The following is an 18,679-nucleotide window of genomic DNA, read 5'->3' as shown; positions in this document are numbered from 1 at the left end:
GACATGTAGCTAAGCGGGACCTCATGACCCCCTTGGGCTAGCACACACACACACACATAGACATGGACACCCTGCTGAGACTGATAAAAATAGCAAGTTGTTAACAATAAGTGTTCGACTCAGCTCAGACCTAATGTCAATTTCAGTATTTACACCAGTCACAACCAGCTACATGGAAATGTTGTAGAGCAGTTCAACTAATTTGAAAAGGTAGATTTTCTGACTTGCTAATGTCGTGGCTAATGATTAAATGCTAACGTCAGCGTGCTAACACGCTCACAATGACAATGATAACATGCTGATGTTTAGCAAGTATTTTTACCATGTTAACTGTCTATGTTTAGCATGCTTATATTCTAATGTTAGCTAATTAGCTCTAAACAGAAAGTGTGTACAGCTAATGGGAATTCGTTTAGCAGGTATTTGGTCATAAATTAAAGTATTGGACATTGAGATTATGATACTAGATGAAAAATCAGGGGATCACCAAAGTTACAGCTCATACTGAAGTAGGGTGACCATATTTTTAAACCCCTAAACCAAGCCTTTACCACATTTTCATGCACACACACTTGTATGCGCATATACATGCACTGTAGAGATGGGGTGCTGGGTAAGCCTCCTGGAGCTCTTTAGAAAAATCATACTCTCTCTTCTGCATGACAGCTAACTGTTAGTATACTGACAGGTTCTGTCAGAAAGAGCTGCAAGCCTCATAGCCTCGACGCTTGCCTATGACTCACAGGCTAGAAACAGCCTTGACAACTCCAAAATGTTTGATTGAAACACATATAAACAAATCGGGATCCCCACTCATCACCCAGTGTCCCGTTTTCAACGCTGTACTGAAGGAATGTCTGTACCAAATTTTGTTTAAAAATTTCATTCAAAACCGCAGATCTCATTGTGGCGCCAGAGGAAAAATCATGATATAACCAAAGTCAGTTGGATTCAGCGTCTGAGAACCATGGATGCTTGCACAAAATGTTTTGCCAATCCATGTAATAGCAGTCGAGTGATTTCAGTGTGTAAAGACACTCTATTTCCAATGTGGATGCAGCCTAACCTACCGTATATGCATCATTCTGACTCTGTTGTTTCATTTTGTCACCTCTTCGTACCTCCTTCAGGGTCGTTGTTCCAGGGAGAACTGCAAGTATCTGCACCCTCCTCCCCACCTAAAGACCCAGCTTGAGATCAATGGCAGGAACAACCTGATCCAGCAGAAGAACATGGCCATGCTGGCCCAGCAGATGCAGCTCGCCAATGCCATGATTCCTGGCACGCAGCTACCACCTATGGTGAGAGGACACACACGTATGAACATACCACAGCTACTGCCCACGGTGAGACCGCATACATGTAAAAGCTCGAACATTTACGTACAGCTCCTTCACTCTCTGTGTGGCTCTTTTCAGTCTTTCCGTCAGTCCCTCTCTTTTCCCGTACAAAAGGCTCACAGTTTGTGGTTCATGTTTTGTCCACAGTCATTTTACCCCTCTGCTTTCTTTTTGCTCTCGTCCAGCCCATGTTCTCGGTGTCGCCAGGCCTGGCCACCAATGCCAGCGCAGCAGCAGCAGCAGCAGCAGCCGCGGCCTTTAATCCCTACCTGAGCCCTGTGTCACCAGGCCTGATGCCCCAAGAGATCATGCCCAGCACCCCTGTCCTCATGGCTTCCAGCCCCAACGTCAGCCAAGTCCCCAACGCTGCTGCTGCTGCAGCCCAGAAACTGCTGAGAACGGACAGACTTGAGGTAATACACTTGCTCCGATGAACAGAAACAGAAACAGTCTCAACATTTTGTTTTGGGGGCGTTGATGCATTATATATCGTGGCATCATCCAGAGTTCCAGGAAAAACTCTACTCTAATAAACTCTACTTCATGATGTGTCTCTTTCTAAGTGGGAGTGGAGTCACCCGGGGTGATAATGAGCCTGTAAGCAAAACAAGCATTGTTAACAAGTGGTTTAACAAGCATATGAATAACGACACCCTTTATTGGACTTGTTTCTGAAGCTGCATTCTAATATTAATAGCAGGTACCATTATGCAAAGTAGAAGCGAAATAAAAGAAAATTTAGAAAAACATCAAAGGTTCATAAACTGTAATATATGATCAGTTTGTGATGTTAAGTGGTTTCCAAGAGTTGTTTTTGTAAGAGTTGTTTCCTTTTCAATGAACCCACTCTCACTCGCTCGCTTAATCTGCCTCGTATAATTCCAGCACACGTTGTGCTTTCGTACAGTACGCTTCACAAACAGCATTAGACAAGCAGCACGGATGAGCCTGAACTTGTTGAATATTTATTTAGGTGGAAAGAGCACTAACAATTTCAATAGCAACGCTGATAGTATTGCAACAGCAAAGGAACACATTCGATCTTGTCAAGAATAACTTTCGTCACGGTAGCTTTGCATTCTGGCGTATCGAGGCTTCTGCCGGATGAGATATCGCATCTTCCTCCTCTACCGTGTCAGGTGGTTTGAAGAAGAACGAGGCCTTTACTCTCTGTTTCTGAGGGACTTCCACCGAAATTAAACTTGAAATATCTGAAATACCTCAATATCACTTTAACTCACCGCATCTTTTAATGTTTATGAATTAAAAAAACACATAATAGACTCAAAAATGCAAGGCACGTCCTTAAAAAAAGCTGTTTGGTAGAGTGTTAATGTTGCAGAGTGAGTTTCCTCTTTGGGAAGTGAGTCAGGGACATTTATAAAAGTGAAGTCAAAATGCAACTGCTATCTTTAACGTCTTTATCTGAGTTCAACCACACACTGCTGATACACTCAGAGCAGAAAAACAGAGTAGATAGCAGATGAGTGTGTTCATGATACCTCAAATGTAAAAGAAGGTGCTGCCCTCTGGTGTCTCACATATAGACTTTTGAAAATACCTGAGACTCACAACGCAGCTCTTTATAAAGAGACTCTTTATCATAAGATTAAAGGTTTATTGTGTTAAAGTGTAAACGCGTCTGCATAACCTGGACCTTCCTCAGTACAATGTGTTTTCAGGAACTCTGTGTCTAACATTTCTAGTAAAACAGGAAGTATGAGAAGGAAGGCTGAGAAAATGTTTTACGCAGCAAGAAACATGATCTGACAGAGCATTTTAATCTATTTATCAGACTGCAGATCTCATGCATTTTTAAGTTTAATGGATGTTTGTAACTATACACCCTCTTTAAAGACGAAGTAAAGGCTTGATGAGTCATACTTGATCTATCCTTTCTGTACATTCCTCTTTCCTGTATATTCTTCCTATATTCTTCTTCCGACTGTTCTTACGCTGTGTTACATTTCTTCGTCCTCTCGTGTTTTACTCCAGGTGTGTCGGGAATATCAGAGAGGCAACTGTTCTCGGGGGGAGAACGACTGCCGCTTCGCCCACCCTGCAGACAGCACCATGATCGACACCAACGACAACACCGTCACCGTGTGCATGGACTACATCAAGGGCCGGTGCTCCCGGGAAAAGTGCAAGTACTTCCACCCGCCGGCCCACCTGCAGGCCAAAATCAAGGCTGCCCAGCACCAGGTGAACCAGGCCACAGCCGCCGCGGCCATGGTGAGCAATCCGTAACGAGCGCGGCCACACTCATTCACACCTACACGGCAGGCTAAAGGAGCAATTTTTGGGGAAGCTATCATGCAGTAGGAAATACAGTATGTTGTTTGAAAGTGTGTCACCATTCTGGTTGGTGTTTTGTAGCTTCTTTCAGTTCTGCTTTTGCCAGGTCACATTTTTAAAGGTCTGCAAGTTTGATTGGGTGAAATCTGCTCTGAACCGGATGATATGAAGAAGGATCGGACAATGGTGCACTATTCTGTGCACTCAGCTGTTTTCTTCCTAATACAAAATATAACAAAATGATTGTCTTGTTCCTTTTTCATCTCAACCAAGAACAAAAAGCAGACAGAGTCAGTTCCTCTCTCTCTCCCTCTCTCTCTCTGTCTCTCTCTCTCTCTGATGGCCTGGTCTTATTTATGACACCATTGTTCCTGTGCTTCCTATCTATTACTTCTCTTCCTCTTGACATTATTATTTAAAAAAAAAAAAAAAAAAAAATCATTGTGCTTTCAGTCCCGTCTCCCAGAAACAGCTCCTGTGAATATGATAGTTCAGCCACACTTGTCTTGTGTTTTCTACATGCTCTTATTGACATACAGCGAGGGCTGTGGGGTGAATCACTGTAATGTGACACTGACTACGATGTGCACAGTGAATTGTGCTCCCATATCATTTTCTGTCCAATACGATTACTGAGACTTCAAGTAATGATTGAATAATATATTCTCATCGCTATTTTCATCCATCTCTGTTCGACGATAACTAATGTAGATTGGTAGTTATCATTGATTATTGATGATCATTTAACTGTGTAGCAGTAGAGCTAGTGTCCATACTGTGCATGCCTTAGTCCTGTTATCCCCTTGTATATTGCATTCCAATGATTTGTTTTTTTATTTGTTTTTGTTTTTTCTCACCTATACCCAAACTGCACTGCTGCCCCCATGATGCACCTCTGCTTGCTGGTTTATGTTAATGCGCTTGAACCCCATTGGCCCATTGCCATCATGTGCTCGCTGCCTGCTAATTAAGACTCAGTCGGCTGTCAAATCACTGAAGCGACCCCTCGACGCAACCTTTGACCTGGTACTATGACCTTTCACCTTTTAGCTTGGCATGTGGCTTTGTTGTAGAGCAGTGTTTTAACCAAAAGATACCTAGCTATTTTTGTTGTCGTTGTCTCAGTGCAATGTCTGTTTTTTTTCCTCCTGTTGATCTGTCATTATTGCCTGTGATAAAATGATTGTGGCTTGCATCGAACACCAAACAACTCATGTAGAAATCACCTCCGACACGAATTCAAAAGTGGAATTTGTGATGAAGGAGCCACAATCAATTCATCACCTATAAGCCTATTTAACAAAAGTCAGTGAGGTCTAGGGAAGTAGAGCTTCTATAACGGTGGCATGGCTTTCAGTCTTACGTCCAGAGTCAGTGTTCAGTGTCGTAAAGCAGCTCAATCAAATGTTTGCATGTGTGTCTGTGTTACTAGTGCATGTCAGATGGATAAGGGTGGGGCTAAGAGGAACAGTCAGGAGTGATCCCGCCATAACAGATGATTACAGTTCAAATGATAGTTCACTCCATCATCAGATCTTGTCACGGATATTCAGACCTCCGGGGTGGCCTCATGCCAAGACAAAATCCCCCTACATAGCGTGTTTTATGGTGAAAATGTTGTGTTATCTGACTCATGTCGCTTGGCCTGAGACCACTCCTGACATTTGTCTGAGAGTGAACCATCACTTAAACATGGCTTACACAGTTTATCATGGAGCTAGCAGTGCAGCCTCCCTTTCTCTGTGCTTCCTACCTGTTCCACCTCTTGTTAGCAGCCTTATTGTTTTAATAGTTAATGCTTGCTTATGTTGCCTTCAGTTAGCCATAGGACTACAGAGTTAATAATCCAAGTGAGCTTCCTGATAAAACAATGTATATATGAATGCTTGTTAGCCAGTAGCTCCAGTAGGCACCATGCTCCTGCTTGTGTAGTACTTGTGTCAGACTGCTGCTTGCTTGCTACTGATGATATGATGATATTGTTGTTGTACACACAAGGATGTTGTGATGCTGTTCATATGATGTCCTCTAACGTATGTATCTTTTTTTGTTTTCTTTCCCGTTTTTTCCAACACACCCTCTCTCTCTCTTCACCACGCACCTCTCTCTCTCTTTCTGTCTCTCTTTTTTTTATTTTATTTTCTGTCTGACTGATCTCCCTCACGTCTGGCTGGGCAGGGCATCGCCCCTAATGTCATGGCTCCCCTGCCCAAGCGGGCAGCCCTGGAGAAGGCCAACGGGGCCTCTGCCATGTTTAACACCGGCATGCTCCAGTACCAACAGGCCCTGGCCAGCATGCAGTTTCAGCAGCAGGCTGCTTTCCTCCCATCAGGTATGGCTCCAAAAGCAACCACCACTAGTGCTCTGAGCACCCAGAGGAGGCCTGGATCAGTGTAACCCGGCTCCTGCTTGGCTGGTGGTAGATTGCAGAACAGAGCAGTTTGGTTGTGGACTATTTATGAACAGTACTTATAGAGATATCCAAACATAAAAGATCTCATTAAATTCATTCTGGGCCAGTGAGGTTCAAACTTTTGTGTCTCAGTGCAAAAAACTGCTACAAATGCTTCAACAAATTTGTGCTTTGTATGGCATTGCATGGCCACTAGGTGTTAAGAATGGGTTAGATTGCTACTAATTGCCTAAATGTAATTGAAAATAGCTACCAGCATGGATGTTTGTCAGAGAAAGGACAGATCTTGTTTACTAGATTCAAGTGTCCTTGGTGTGATCAATCGTATTTTGATGACATACCATTGCTGGGGCTTTGGCTTGGGCTGGGATGATCGGGGCTGGATGGGTTGGTTAAAGGTACCTCACGCCTCGGTTTGGCATCAAACAGCAGGCTGAAGAGTCTGGCTCCTGTACTCTATCTGCTGTTCTCCTCACTTCTGTCTCGAGTGTGTCTACAATGTTTAATACTTGATAGTTACAATCATAACCGCACTATCGCTCTTGTTGTATTAGACATTCATTCGCAATGCACCTCAGACAAAAGTTTAGATTCACTCTCTTCATTTGATTAACAGATTTCCTTACGATAAGTTCACCACTTCGCCTTTTCCAATCACTGATGACTGTGTCCAAGAGATATTAACCTTTTTTTCCCACCTTATCTCTCCCCTACTACTCTAACGAACCTTGTGATGGGCTGTTTTGATTTCTCCTCCCTATCCAATCCACTTCCTGTTGCACTGCATGATGGGCAGGCTCAATATTGTGCATGACACCTGCAGCCAGCGTTGGTAGGTTCCAGCTTTCCTTCTCCAGTTGTCTGTAACCTCATGTCTGTGACTCGTACGTCATCAAAATTGAACCGCTCAGTGAAATTTTACTGTATTGCATTTACAGTATGCTTTATTCATTTTTGTGATTTTTTAAGTGAGATTTTGGTGACCTGGGAGTCGCTGTTTAGGTTGCGTGAAGATACTGTTTGTGATTTGAAGCATAAGCAAGAGTCCACATAAGAAAAGACAAATATTGTGACATTTAAATGTTGTTTGTGATCTGTATGACAGCTGTGATTGTTAATGATATCAATTTAACTGACTTTTATTTTGTTAATTTCTCTGTGAACACCTTCTGTATATTGCTTGAACGCTCTCGTTCTCACGCTCATTCTAAACTTGGCTTCTGGCTGGTCTAACCTGAAACCTATTGAAGCCCTTTTAAAAACATTTAAAAAAACTGAGGGAGTTCAATTATAACCATCCCCTTATCTCCTCTGCCTGAATGACTCTTATTCTTAAATGGACCCTTCAACCTAAAATAAAAAATACATATTTTCCTATACCTGTTGTGCTATTTATCCATTTGAAATGTTTTGATGTGAGTTGATGGGATTTGAAGATATAAGCGGTCAAATGCAACGAGGCAGACAGGTTCAACAATGAAAAAGCGAGCTTTAATGATGAGCTCAGAACAAGAACTAAGGGCAAGAAACAAAAAAGCTGGCAACAAAAAAGCAAAAAGGAGAATCTATGAAACAGTAATACAAAAATGGAGAACACAACAATAAAGCCATGGGGGACAAAGTCCTTGTTGTTACAAACCTTCCATCAGTAGATGCACGCTTCCTTCTGCACGTTTATACAGTCGGTGGGTGCCGACATCTCTGCAGACGATATTTCCAAAACTTTACATCTCACACCAAAATAATCTAGATGGATGAATAGTGCTACACTTAAGAGGATAAATATGTATTTTTGATTCAATGGTGCACTGTCCCCTTAAGACGCATGTGACAGCATTTTTATTTATGTCATTTTTTTTTTAAAACTCTCGATCTGGTGTTTGCCAGGAAAGCTCCATTTTGTTCTTTTTTATGACTAATAATACAGTCAAATGTGGAAGTAAGTCTCCGCTGCACTTTGTGTCACATCAAGCTTTCAAATCACAAGACCTGTAATCAGCGTCGGCAGAGGGAAGAAAGGGAACCAGTTAAATCGAATCCCTCTCTGACTCCCTCTCTCCTCCTCCTCCTCCTCCTCCTCCTCCTCCTCCTCCCCTCATTTGCCTGGTGTGTATGTGGCTCCACTGCTCCTCTGTGTAATTTTGCTTACATGATTTTCCCTCCAAAAAAGTTCCCATGATGCACGGTGGTAGTCCAGCCACTGTGTCTGCAGCCACCACATCTGCCACAAGCGTTCCCTTCGCAACTGCCTCCACCAATCAGGTTTGCACCTACACCACCTATCTCTCTCTCTCTCTCTCTCTCTCTTTCTCTCTCTCTCTCTATCCCTCTCTCTCTCCCTCCCTCTCTCTCTCTCTCTCTCTCTCACACTCTTTCAATGCACCTGGATGATCTGGGGATGCTTGTGTCTTACAGCAGGGGGGTGGGTTGGGTTAAAGGCGGTACTCCCTCTTGTTGGCCTACACTAGAGTCCAACATGTGTACACATATCATACTGTGAGACTTTTACAACATTTATTTCCATTTTAACTATAACTACAACATTACCTTTCTTAGATTATCTATCTGTCTTTCTGAAAAAAATAACTGTATTGCTTTAAAATGTTTGTCCTCATTGTAACCCCGATTTTTGTCCTTTCCCATTTTGAGGACTCTTCCTTATCAAAGTTGACTACCAACGAATACATGCAATTGGTATGTATGAGGTAGTTTTTATCACAGTTTTAGAGCAATTCGCACCGCTTGTGCAACAGTCGCTATCTGTGCCCTTTGGTGCTTTGCTTTTTTTCCCCTTTTTTTTCCTCTTTTTTTTTTCGCTGCTGCTTCAAGCACGTAAAGCAAAGCTTGACCATGTTTTCCTCGTGTTTAAAAATCATCACTAAAGTGAGAAAAAGTTCCAAAACCAGTCTGTAGGAAGATTTTGATTTCAGTTCTGTTGAAAAGCATTTTGTCAGCAGTCAGCTGCAGCGCATTGCACAAATTCATAACACCAGTGAAAAGACTTACGAAAGCGTAGGGTGAATCATCATGTTGCTAGTCTTGACCCAGTTTTCCGCATTGTATCGATGTGTGCAGGTCAACAACATGGAGGACTTAGATTTGCATGGGGGAGCCACCTCACTGACAGTTTCCCTTTGCCCCCCTCATCTGTCCCTTCCCCTCAACCCTCCTCTTCCCCTCCCTTGCTGTCCACAAAGTGTCTGTTAGCGTCACTTCTGAATGAATTCTGCCACAACTGTAGCCAAATTGCTTTTTCTGTCTTCGTCCTTTTCCGGCAATGAGCTCATGTTAATTAACGTGGATAAGAAAAAATGTGTTGATCTGTGTTTTGTCGGCCAGCGTCCTCTTTGAGTGTTTTCAGTTTGGGATGCTTCATCGGATCTCTGTCTGTTTTCTACCCCCAGATTCCAATAATATCTGCAGATCATCTGAGTAGTCACAAGTACTTGACTCAAATGTAGTTCCTCTCGAGAACAGTGAGTTCCTATTTAAATCCTCACATTCCATCTATTCAACACAAAGTTTGTTTACCTCGTCTTAAATCGTTTTAGCTCTGGTTTACCCAATTTTGTGTGCACTTAGATAAGTTTGTATACGCCGTCTGTCTCGTTCAGTAGCAAAAACTTTTAAATGCAGCCTTTTTCAAGTGCAATCCGTCATGTCTTGCAGATCAAATGAATGTGTGCTGGCACCGTCCAAGCCAAAAGAGTTCAGCCTTTATGTACATAACCTTCAGAATGTCAAGCAATGGGACAAGGAGGGTCTGCCATCTCTCAGCCGGTCCACGACGATGGGTCTCATCACACGACTAAACATCAAGGGTGCAACACATGATCTGTGCCATCTTCCCACATATCAACATCAAGGAGAATTTGTTGTCAAATTCAACGTCCAGCCGTGGAGAAGAGGACATCTTGGTGCCGGGGTCAGTGTGTCTCTCCCTCTGCGGGGAACCTTCACATTACACCTCTGTGTCTGACTAAAAATCATCGCACTCAATTTGTTCTAATTATTATCATTACTGCACGCACACAAGGTCAGGAGCGTGGTTGCAATAAGCAACATCCAGTGCTGGTACGTTAGTAGACCAAGATCTTTCTTTCCTTTTTTATTTGTTCTGCTTTATTATTATTATTTTTTTTTAATTGATAGCCATATTTCATAGTTTACAAGTGAAATGCAAACATGCACCTTGAATTTGAATTGAAATCTGAAAGGCACAATGATTTTAACAGGAATTTTATTCGCCAAAAGAATTAGGCATGTACAGTATTGTGTTTTTACGGCTACTAGTGAAACTAGATGTTGAAATGAGGGTCTTGGACATATGAATGTTCTGGGTAAACCAACATACCTGTGTACCTTGAAAGCACAGCCAGGCTAGCTTTTTCTCACCTTGTCATGTGCCATCAAGGCCATACAGCTAAAACCAGAGTGTTATCTCAGCAGTGTTATTTGTTTACCGAAGGTAAAAGTTTTGTATGGCTCTTTTTGTATCGTTTGTTTTCAGAATCTCCATTGTGAGTGTTTTGTTTTTTTTTAACTTTTTTTTTTCTTTTCTCTAATTAATCAGTTTTAGAAGTGGGTTTCTTTGCCAATTTTTTTTGTTAATTCTGATGTTTTTTTCTTTCAAAAATCAAAAATGGAGGGTTTTTTCTAAAGTTTGTCATACCTCTTTTCATAGAGTAGTTGTTTTTTTGTTTGTTGGGATTATGTTGTTGCTCAAGTCCCTTGACTCTAAAGCCTGGTGAAGTAGAGGGTGTAGCTTCAATCGACATTGTGTTACCTTGTTCTCCGTCTTTTAAAGAGGAGCGACTCTAAAACTGTGTCTCCAAGAAGAAGCACTGTTGAGCCATGTGTTGATGGGAATTTAAAAAACAACAGACCCTGAAGGTCTATTAGGTCATTTAAACCACATGTGCACTTGAATGATTGTTTGTCTGGTCACCATGTTTTAATTTCAAAACTCATCTTAGGTGAACTTTCACTTTTGAGGAAAGGCAACGCGTCACGTGTTGGTCTTTCCACGCAAAACATGAAGGTCTTCACTCATTTGTAGATGTGACTACAGAAACCAAAGCACAGTTTTTTCCTCTCAATCACATTCACAAAGGGTTACAGAAGCATCTCTCAAGAGGCTTACACAATTAAGGAATTATCACCTCTCATTCATCAGTCCATTTATGATCACATCCCTTTTCTGTTTTCACAGGTGCGTGTAGTGTGTCTTTACCGATTGTAATGTACCTAACAAAGCCTTAGATTACAATTAATGGGTCTCGGCCCAATCAAATGTACTTCAATCACCATGCAGGTAAAGAACACCAATGATGTTTTATTGTTCTCTCACATGCCGCTTATGATCTTTTTTTTTTGTTCTCTCTCTCTATGTAGAAGTAACAATTACTCTCTTAAATTTCATTGAACTTATGTGTTATGTACTACTTAAGGATTTGAATCTATTTGAGGTATGTAGTTGTAGATTTTTCTTTTTTTGCCTTACTATATATTACTTGACAACATTGATATAGCCGTTGTAGATTTTGAGGTAGTATGACATTCATAACTTTTTCAAACCATATAAATGATAATGTGTTGAGTCAGTTTTAAATATTCACTTCATTCATATAGCTGGATGTCTTTTTTCATTTGATGTTACATTATCAGTTAATTTTGTTGATGAAAGACTTTTGTGATACAAGGAACGAGATCAATTAAATCTCCGAGTAGACAAAGAAAAAACTAATGTTTTAACCAACTTAAATTTTCCTTGTAACATGTAAAGATCATGTTTGAAAATATATTATATTGAAATATAGATCCATGTTTTAGAGTAAAAATTATTTTCTACTGTATCCATTTCAAAAAGATATGTACTTTTGTTTGAATATTTCTTAAGTTTGCCCTGAATGTCAGGCCAAAACGAGCAGTGAGATTGACGGGTGTTCGGATGTTTTCGGAGGATAGCGAGATTAGGAGCGAGAAAGCGAAGACTTTTTTCCGCGCCGGAGAAGTCTGAAATGCTGCAGATGATGAGTTCTAACCTAAGGGACGAAGGTTGACTTTTTGCACTTCTGTATATAGTCAAATGAACAGAGAAAAAAATGTGTATCATATTGAGATATTATTTTGAATAAAAAAAGATCTATAATTATAAGGAATTTTGCTAGATTAATTTAAATTCTTAAATTAGAAGACCAGCTAAAAAAAAAATTGCTTGCAAAGAAGGGCACTAGTTTCTTGGCCAATGCATTCAGAGAAAGCTATGCGCTTTTTGTCTTATTTTATCAGTGGCTAGTATCGCCAGGGAATGTTGTAGGGGAATACATATCCCCATGTCATGCTAACTCCACCTCCTCCTGTAGGATGACGTCTCCAATAATGTCCATATATCATTTGTTGGACTTGGTCATGCAGTATTGCTGCTCCCATGGTACAGTCGATACATAAACCTATCGAAATTTATATTCTATTATAGTTTGATTTGACTGCATGTAAAAGTACAAACATGTAAACAAAAGAAACTGCGTAGTTATGTAAAGAACGATAACACATTCAGATTTACAGAATACACAATAATATGTTCGTTTTCTTTCAAATTATACATACAGTAGATAACATCCACAGTGGGGAGAAATAATACTTCAAAAACAAGTCATCTTACTCTTGTGTGATACAATATTTTCCAAGCAAACATGTTATTTAAAGAATGGTGAAATATTAGCACTCATCCACCCCAGATACTTTCTCATAGCCATATAATAATTACAGTGGACACTGACTCACAGGGAAGCTGTTCCTGCTATCATAGCTGTGCACTCAGCAGGTGAAGGCTCACCAAATGCGTATTTGGCAAATTAGTCTCTCAAATGAATGTAACAGTCACCGGTCAACATGTTTTCTGACTCGAGGCTGCTGTATAGTCGCTACAGAACCAAAGCACCATTTTTCTCCAAACCACATGTTCAGTCTGACGGCTGCAACCGAGGTTTTCTCTTCCCTGCTGAGGGCACATGTACACTTTGACTGCTTTTTACTTGTAAGTGCAACCACCGATTACGTATTTGCTAACAGTTGCCACACGATAATGTACTATTCTGTCTTCAGATTTGTTTATGCACATTTTATTGTTGCCATAATTGACTCTTGCTGTATGGATGAAAAAAATCTGAATAAAACAATATTTGATTTGCTCATGCAACACTTGTGTGGTCATTGCCTCCGTGTGGACTGGGTGTGTGAGTCGAGTTCGGATATATAAGTCGAGATATTCACAGCTTTACTTGATACGTACATTGATGTCCTTGTGCTGTGAAATGTGCCTGACAGCTCAGCGTGCAGAGACATATTTCACCTTGCCGCTTCTGAACTTCAACCTCATGAACAATTATCGTCACCTTGAGGGTTCAGTGTCAGCGAGACTGGAGCAGCTCCACGGAGACTGATGTGTGACAGATGTGCTCAGGGCAATTCTCATGAGATTGTGTGTATTATCTGGGTTAAAATGGATAATAAAAAAGTTAAATGAAGCCTGTAAAACCTCACAGGGTTGGGTCAAAATACTTTGAAATGTAGTCAGTCACTGAATACAAATAACATGGCAATTTTTGTAATTGGGAACAAAACGCAGCCACAAAAATTTGACTTCCACACATTTTCCTTTTTCTCTCTAAATATCTCCAAATATTTGTAATGCAAATAAGATGCTTTTTGCATATTCAGATCTTATATTTGCTCTTGCAACTCCAGAGGAGCTGGAGGCATGTCTGAGAACCTGTTTGTCAAAAGGACAAGTTTAACAAGCATGAAATAAAGATTAATAATCTTAAAAGTACCATATTTTAAACTCATAATCCAAAAATGTAATCAAGTAATCCTTGCAAAGGTTTTTACAGGTATAATCTGGGCTATTTATATTATTATTATATTTCCATTTACTTATTTTTTGTAATCTGACTACATAATCCTTTCCATATTGTTCTATATATGAACATTTTGATGGTGGTGGAAGAAGTTTAAAATCCTTAAAAGTAAAAGTACTAATACCACACTATGAAAATACTTCACTACAAGTGGAATTTCCCTGAAAGTAAAAGTTTCACCAAGATTTATTTCTCAAAAGTAAAACTACTCATTCTGCAGTAGTTTAATCTTAAGAAATTCACCATACTCTATAAGATTTATTTAGCTTTAGACAGAAAAATTAACCCTTTAGAGATACATCTACTGAACAGGAAGGGAATGAAAGGTACAATCTTAAAAGTAACTAGTAACTAAAGCTGTCAGACAAATGTAATGGAGTAAAACAGACCGAATTTGCTGCTGAAATGTAGTGAAGTACAAGTATTTAGTTGCATAAAATGGGAATATTCAAGTAAAGTAGCCTATAAAAGTTCCTCAAATTAGTACTGGAGTAGAGTAATTGAATACATGTACTCAATTACATTCCACCACTGCATTTTGAGGACCCATCTGATGATCTTATTTCCCCCTTTGTTCCATCCAAGCTCCCTGTTCAAACCACTAAGTGCACGGCTAACTGAGCTTACTAGCTAATATTTTAATACAATATCTTTACTTTTACTCAAGTATGACTTTTGGGTACTTGAATGAATTCATGGTAAGTCATGTACCCTTACTATAAAGTACTTTTACTCAAGCACAGGGTGTAAATATGTCCCCCCCACCACTGGACCATTAAGCATGATGAGTTAATGAGTGACCTCATTAACATAAATGCTCGTGTATGATGATAATTAGAGGGGCAGTGAGCGGCTGGATGAGCACTGTTGTTTGCGGGCTACTGACCGTGAGAGTGTACATGAGGCCAGAGGTCAGCACAGACTACAGTCAGTGTGTGTGCTTGTGTGCGTGCGTGTGTGCGCGTGTCTGGTCATCTGACTGCTGCTCTGGGTGACGGCTCCTTTAAGAAAACGGAACTGAAGCCTCTGCGCTTTGACGCGCTGAGGATGTGGGCAGGAAACGCCATGCAAGAGCGCAGAGAGACGATCACGCTTTCCCAGCAGCGTTGCACAATACAGTGCGATCAAAATGCGCTGTAACTCGGCCCGCTGATGTCCAGGAGCGGCCATTCTCCTCGGATCTCCACCCCGCGGCCCACACGCAGCAGCAGGCGAGCAGGAGGATCCGCCGGCGTGGGATTTGTGCGCCATCCGAGCGAGAGGACAGCCTTCCCAGCCTGCTCGGGTTGAAAACATCGGGGCCGGTCAGCGGGTGGGAGAGAGGGAGAGGGAGAGGGAGAGGGAGCAGGCTTCGTCGCGGAAAAAAGGAGGTGTCTGCCTTTTTTTCCCCCCCCTCGTCGTCTCCCCCCCTCCACAGCCATGAGGGAGTACAAAGTGGTTGTTTTGGGGTCGGGCGGAGTCGGCAAATCCGCGCTGACGGTCCAGTTCGTGACGGGCTCCTTCATCGAGAAGTACGACCCGACGATAGAGGATTTCTACAGGAAGGAGATCGAGGTGGACTCGTCGCCGTCCGTGCTGGAGATCCTGGACACGGCGGGGACCGAGCAGTTCGCCTCCATGCGAGACCTGTACATCAAGAACGGCCAGGGCTTCATCCTGGTCTACAGCCTGGTGAACCAGCAGAGCTTCCAGGACATCAAGCCGATGAGAGACCAGATCATCCGGGTGAAGAGGTACGAGAGGGTGCCCATGATCCTGGTGGGGAACAAGGTGGACCTGGAGGGGGAGAGAGAGGTGTCTTCCGGGGAAGGCAAGGCGCTGGCCCAGGACTGGAACTGCCCCTTTATGGAGACCTCAGCCAAAAATAAAGGATCAGTCGACGAACTGTTCGCAGAGATAGTGAGACAGATGAACTACTCGACTGTTCCCAGTGGTGGAGACCAGTGCTGCTCATGTGTCCTGCTCTAAAAGACAACCCATCAGAACCGGTGCCCCCTCACCCAACCCCAGGGCTGATGTGGAGCTTCTTGCAAAACTACCCCCCCCCTCTCTGCTCACACTGTTGTCTTATTGTTGCACACAAGAAATCGACGACGACAACAATCGATTATGTATTATAGTCTGGAAAAAGTGTTTACATGACAAAGTACTTGAATGTTTTTGGGATTTTTTTATAGCTTTGTATATGACACTTCTCTGGAAATGTGCCTCAATGGGAATGTCTTATTGTGAAACCTAAGAGACAGCTGTTTTCTGCTTATTCCTCTCTTCTTTTTTTAAAATTTCTGGTGGTTTTTATTTGTTGAGTTGTACTGTTGCATCTTCTGGGCTGGGTCCATCTGTGTTGGAGAGGAGGAGTGGTGTTGGTGGTGGTGGTGGTGGTGGCGGTGGTGGTGTGGGGGTGGGTGTTGTTATGCCAAATCCCTGTAATCGGTCACCTTGAGGAGACCTGAAAGTGCTTCATAATCGCTCTTAAACGTATCAATCACCACTCAAGCCTTGCACAGGTTCCTCAAGTCCCCACACTTTATGTCGCCATTGATCCAAGACTCGCTCAGATACTGTATTTTGAAGCTGTTGACCGTGTTGGAGTTGTGTTACGCCTACATATTTTTCTTTATTTCCCCCTTCCTCCTCCTCTCCGGTCTGGTGAAAGTGGATTTATCATTGAACTTGCACTTAGCTGACGGTGTCCCTCCTCAGTGTGCACAAACAAGGACCGTGGTGCATTGCTGTCGCTGCATGGGGGGGTGGGAACCCCCCCCCATGTCAAGTGCCTTCCTCATTTAAAAACAAACAAACAAACAAACAAAAAAACTCCTGTGACTGTGCCAACTGATGAGCCCTACTTCCTCTGCAGTGCGTCTTGATGGCAATCAGAACTTTTTCTTTTTGTTTGTTTTTTTTTCAGCAGTTTTTTTTTCAGTTTCGTTTCATTTGGTGTCACAGTGCGGAGAGCCTCTTCCTGTTCTACTGTCAGGAAGCTTGTAAACAGACGACCTGCTGTTTCAGGGTCAGATTCAGGCCGTTTCTTGAGGTACTAGTCCCAACAAGAACAACAGAGTAACTTTAACCTTACTAGGATTTTTGGTTCAGTGAATGGCAAGCCATGTCTGTATTATTGTTATTATTATTATTATTATAATTAATATTATCTAGAGTTTTTTGTTTTCTTTTCTAAAAATGTGACTTTTTTTTTTTTTTTTTTGGACTTACCGTAATTGTTATTCTCCCTTTGGACAAATCTTCTGCCATCCACCTGTCAGTTTAAAAGACTTGTAATACAAAAAAAACGCATTTTACGTACCGCTGTGTGCTGTGCTTGTCTCTGATGATAACATAAAGTGTCTACTTTTTTCTTTAAACGTAGTACAAGAAGTTTTTAACTGGTACTGATGCATCTATTTGACCTACACAAGCAAAATGAGACCGTCAGCGAGAAGATTGGCTGTTTCTGGTTATTCTTAATGTCTGTCACCGGCTCGTATTCTGGCTTATTTGTGCGTGAATGCTGAGGATGAATTTAAGAGTCTCAATGTTAATTTGTTAAACATCTTACATAGCCTCATCGCCATCATTCTGCAAACAGCTGTGTTTATAAATAGTAGTTTTAATAGTATTTAAATTAAAGCACTGTGGTTGCTTTACAATGTTAGCACGGCAACAAGAAGTCGATTGTCTTTGATAATCAATAGTTTAAGTAATATATGAAAGACAATCTCCAAACATTTCCTAGTTTCAGCTTCACTGATTGAATATCTTTGGACTGCACAATATAAAGATGTCACTTTGGGCAGCTCTGGTCTAGGCATGTATGATACTTTTTTTTTTTTAGGAAAAAGAGTCAAAACTCTCTGATTTCAGCTTCTTTCATGTGAATATTACTGTTTGTTTTGGTTTTTTTTTGACTCATCAGTGACAGTAAACTGAATATCTTTGTGTTGAGGAAACACTTATTAACATTCTTGGCTTTTTATTAACCAACCAGCTAATCAATTAATCAAGAAAATAATCAACAGATTAACCGACAATGTAAATAATCGTTAGTCGCAGCCCTAAATCATACTAACTAGGTGTTCATGGATTTTCGTCCTCACATGAACTGTAAACATGTAAAATATGTTAACAAGTGAAATCTGGCATTCCCACAAGCCGCAGCTCAACGGTGGAAGGGTTTTGTTGTCGATTGATCTATTTTCTCGATTAATCGATTGGCTGTTTGGTCTGTAAAATGCCAAAAATGTCAATTAGTGTTTCCGAAAGGCCAAGATAAGATTATCAAATGTTTTGTTTTGTCCACAACCCCAAAAATATCCAGTTCACTGTCACAGAGGAGTAAAGAAAACAGAACATATTCTTATTCAAGAAGCTGGAACTTGGTGGGGATTAATCGATTATTGTCGCGAGTCTCAATAAGTCAGTGGTCATGGCCATCGTGCCCCACGTGAGTAAAAAAAACCATCTCAGTCCAGTTGTTTGGGTAGTGGGTAGGGTTTCCAGTAAGTGTGTTTAGCTGGGGGAGAGCTGTTTCCCCTCTACCCGCCGCATGTTTTCTAGGCTGCAGAGTGGAGGACAGAGAGGGCTTTTTGTGTCTGCAGCCAAGTTCAATCAGCCATACATACTGTAGACTGGTATTTGGTGGGCCATTCCTCAGACGGGCCAATGAGCTGCTGCCTCAAGTGTCCCTCATACCGCAGAGATTCAAG

General features: G+C 41.5%; 2 protein-coding genes across 29 annotated transcripts in view; both read left to right on the top strand.

The window, feature by feature from the left end:
- mbnl1 (muscleblind-like splicing regulator 1) overlaps positions 1-13,252 on the top strand; it is a 54,369-nt gene extending 41,117 nt beyond the window's left edge. For 13 of the 28 annotated variants that reach the window (XM_084369667.1, XM_084369668.1, XM_084369663.1 and 10 more), the window contains 10 exons: positions 1,131-1,346; positions 1,526-1,753; positions 3,336-3,575; positions 4,611-4,664; positions 5,817-5,970; positions 6,848-6,883; positions 8,222-8,313; positions 8,701-8,745; positions 9,456-9,527; positions 9,721-13,252. In XM_084369667.1, the coding sequence (XP_084225793.1) occupies positions 1,131-1,346; positions 1,526-1,753; positions 3,336-3,575; positions 4,611-4,664; positions 5,817-5,970; positions 6,848-6,883; positions 8,222-8,313; positions 8,701-8,745; positions 9,456-9,512 (1,122 nt within the window). In that variant the 3' untranslated portion in view covers positions 9,513-9,527; positions 9,721-13,252. The remainder of the gene's footprint in view (positions 1-1,130; positions 1,347-1,525; positions 1,754-3,335; positions 3,576-4,610; positions 4,665-5,816; positions 5,971-6,847; positions 6,884-8,221; positions 8,314-8,700; positions 8,746-9,455; positions 9,528-9,720) is intronic. The other 15 variants (XM_084369649.1, XM_084369647.1, XM_084369657.1 and 12 more) reach the window with 15 other exon arrangements.
- Positions 13,253-14,976: 1,724 nt separating this feature from the next.
- LOC311267014 (ras-related protein Rap-2a-like) lies at positions 14,977-16,332 on the top strand. Its single transcript, XM_084369801.1, has one exon. It carries the CDS (start codon positions 15,393-15,395, stop codon positions 15,939-15,941), a length of 549 nt encoding a protein of 182 aa, XP_084225927.1. The 5' UTR covers positions 14,977-15,392; the 3' UTR covers positions 15,942-16,332.
- Positions 16,333-18,679: the final 2,347 nt, after the last annotated feature.

This window comes from Pagrus pagrus, assembly GCF_965226575.1.
Source record: "Pagrus pagrus genome assembly, chromosome: 12".
In the NCBI taxonomy this organism is placed as follows: domain Eukaryota; kingdom Metazoa; phylum Chordata; class Actinopteri; order Spariformes; family Sparidae; genus Pagrus; species Pagrus pagrus.
The sequence above is the reverse complement of the archived record's forward strand: the minus strand, read 5'-3'. Positions and strand labels throughout refer to the sequence as shown.

Bases quoted from the DNA above. Each gene is read 5' to 3' on its own strand.
- LOC311267014 (XM_084369801.1), top strand. From the start codon at position 15,393: ATGAGGGAGTACAAAGTGGTTGTTTTGGGGTCGGGCGGAGTCGGCAAA.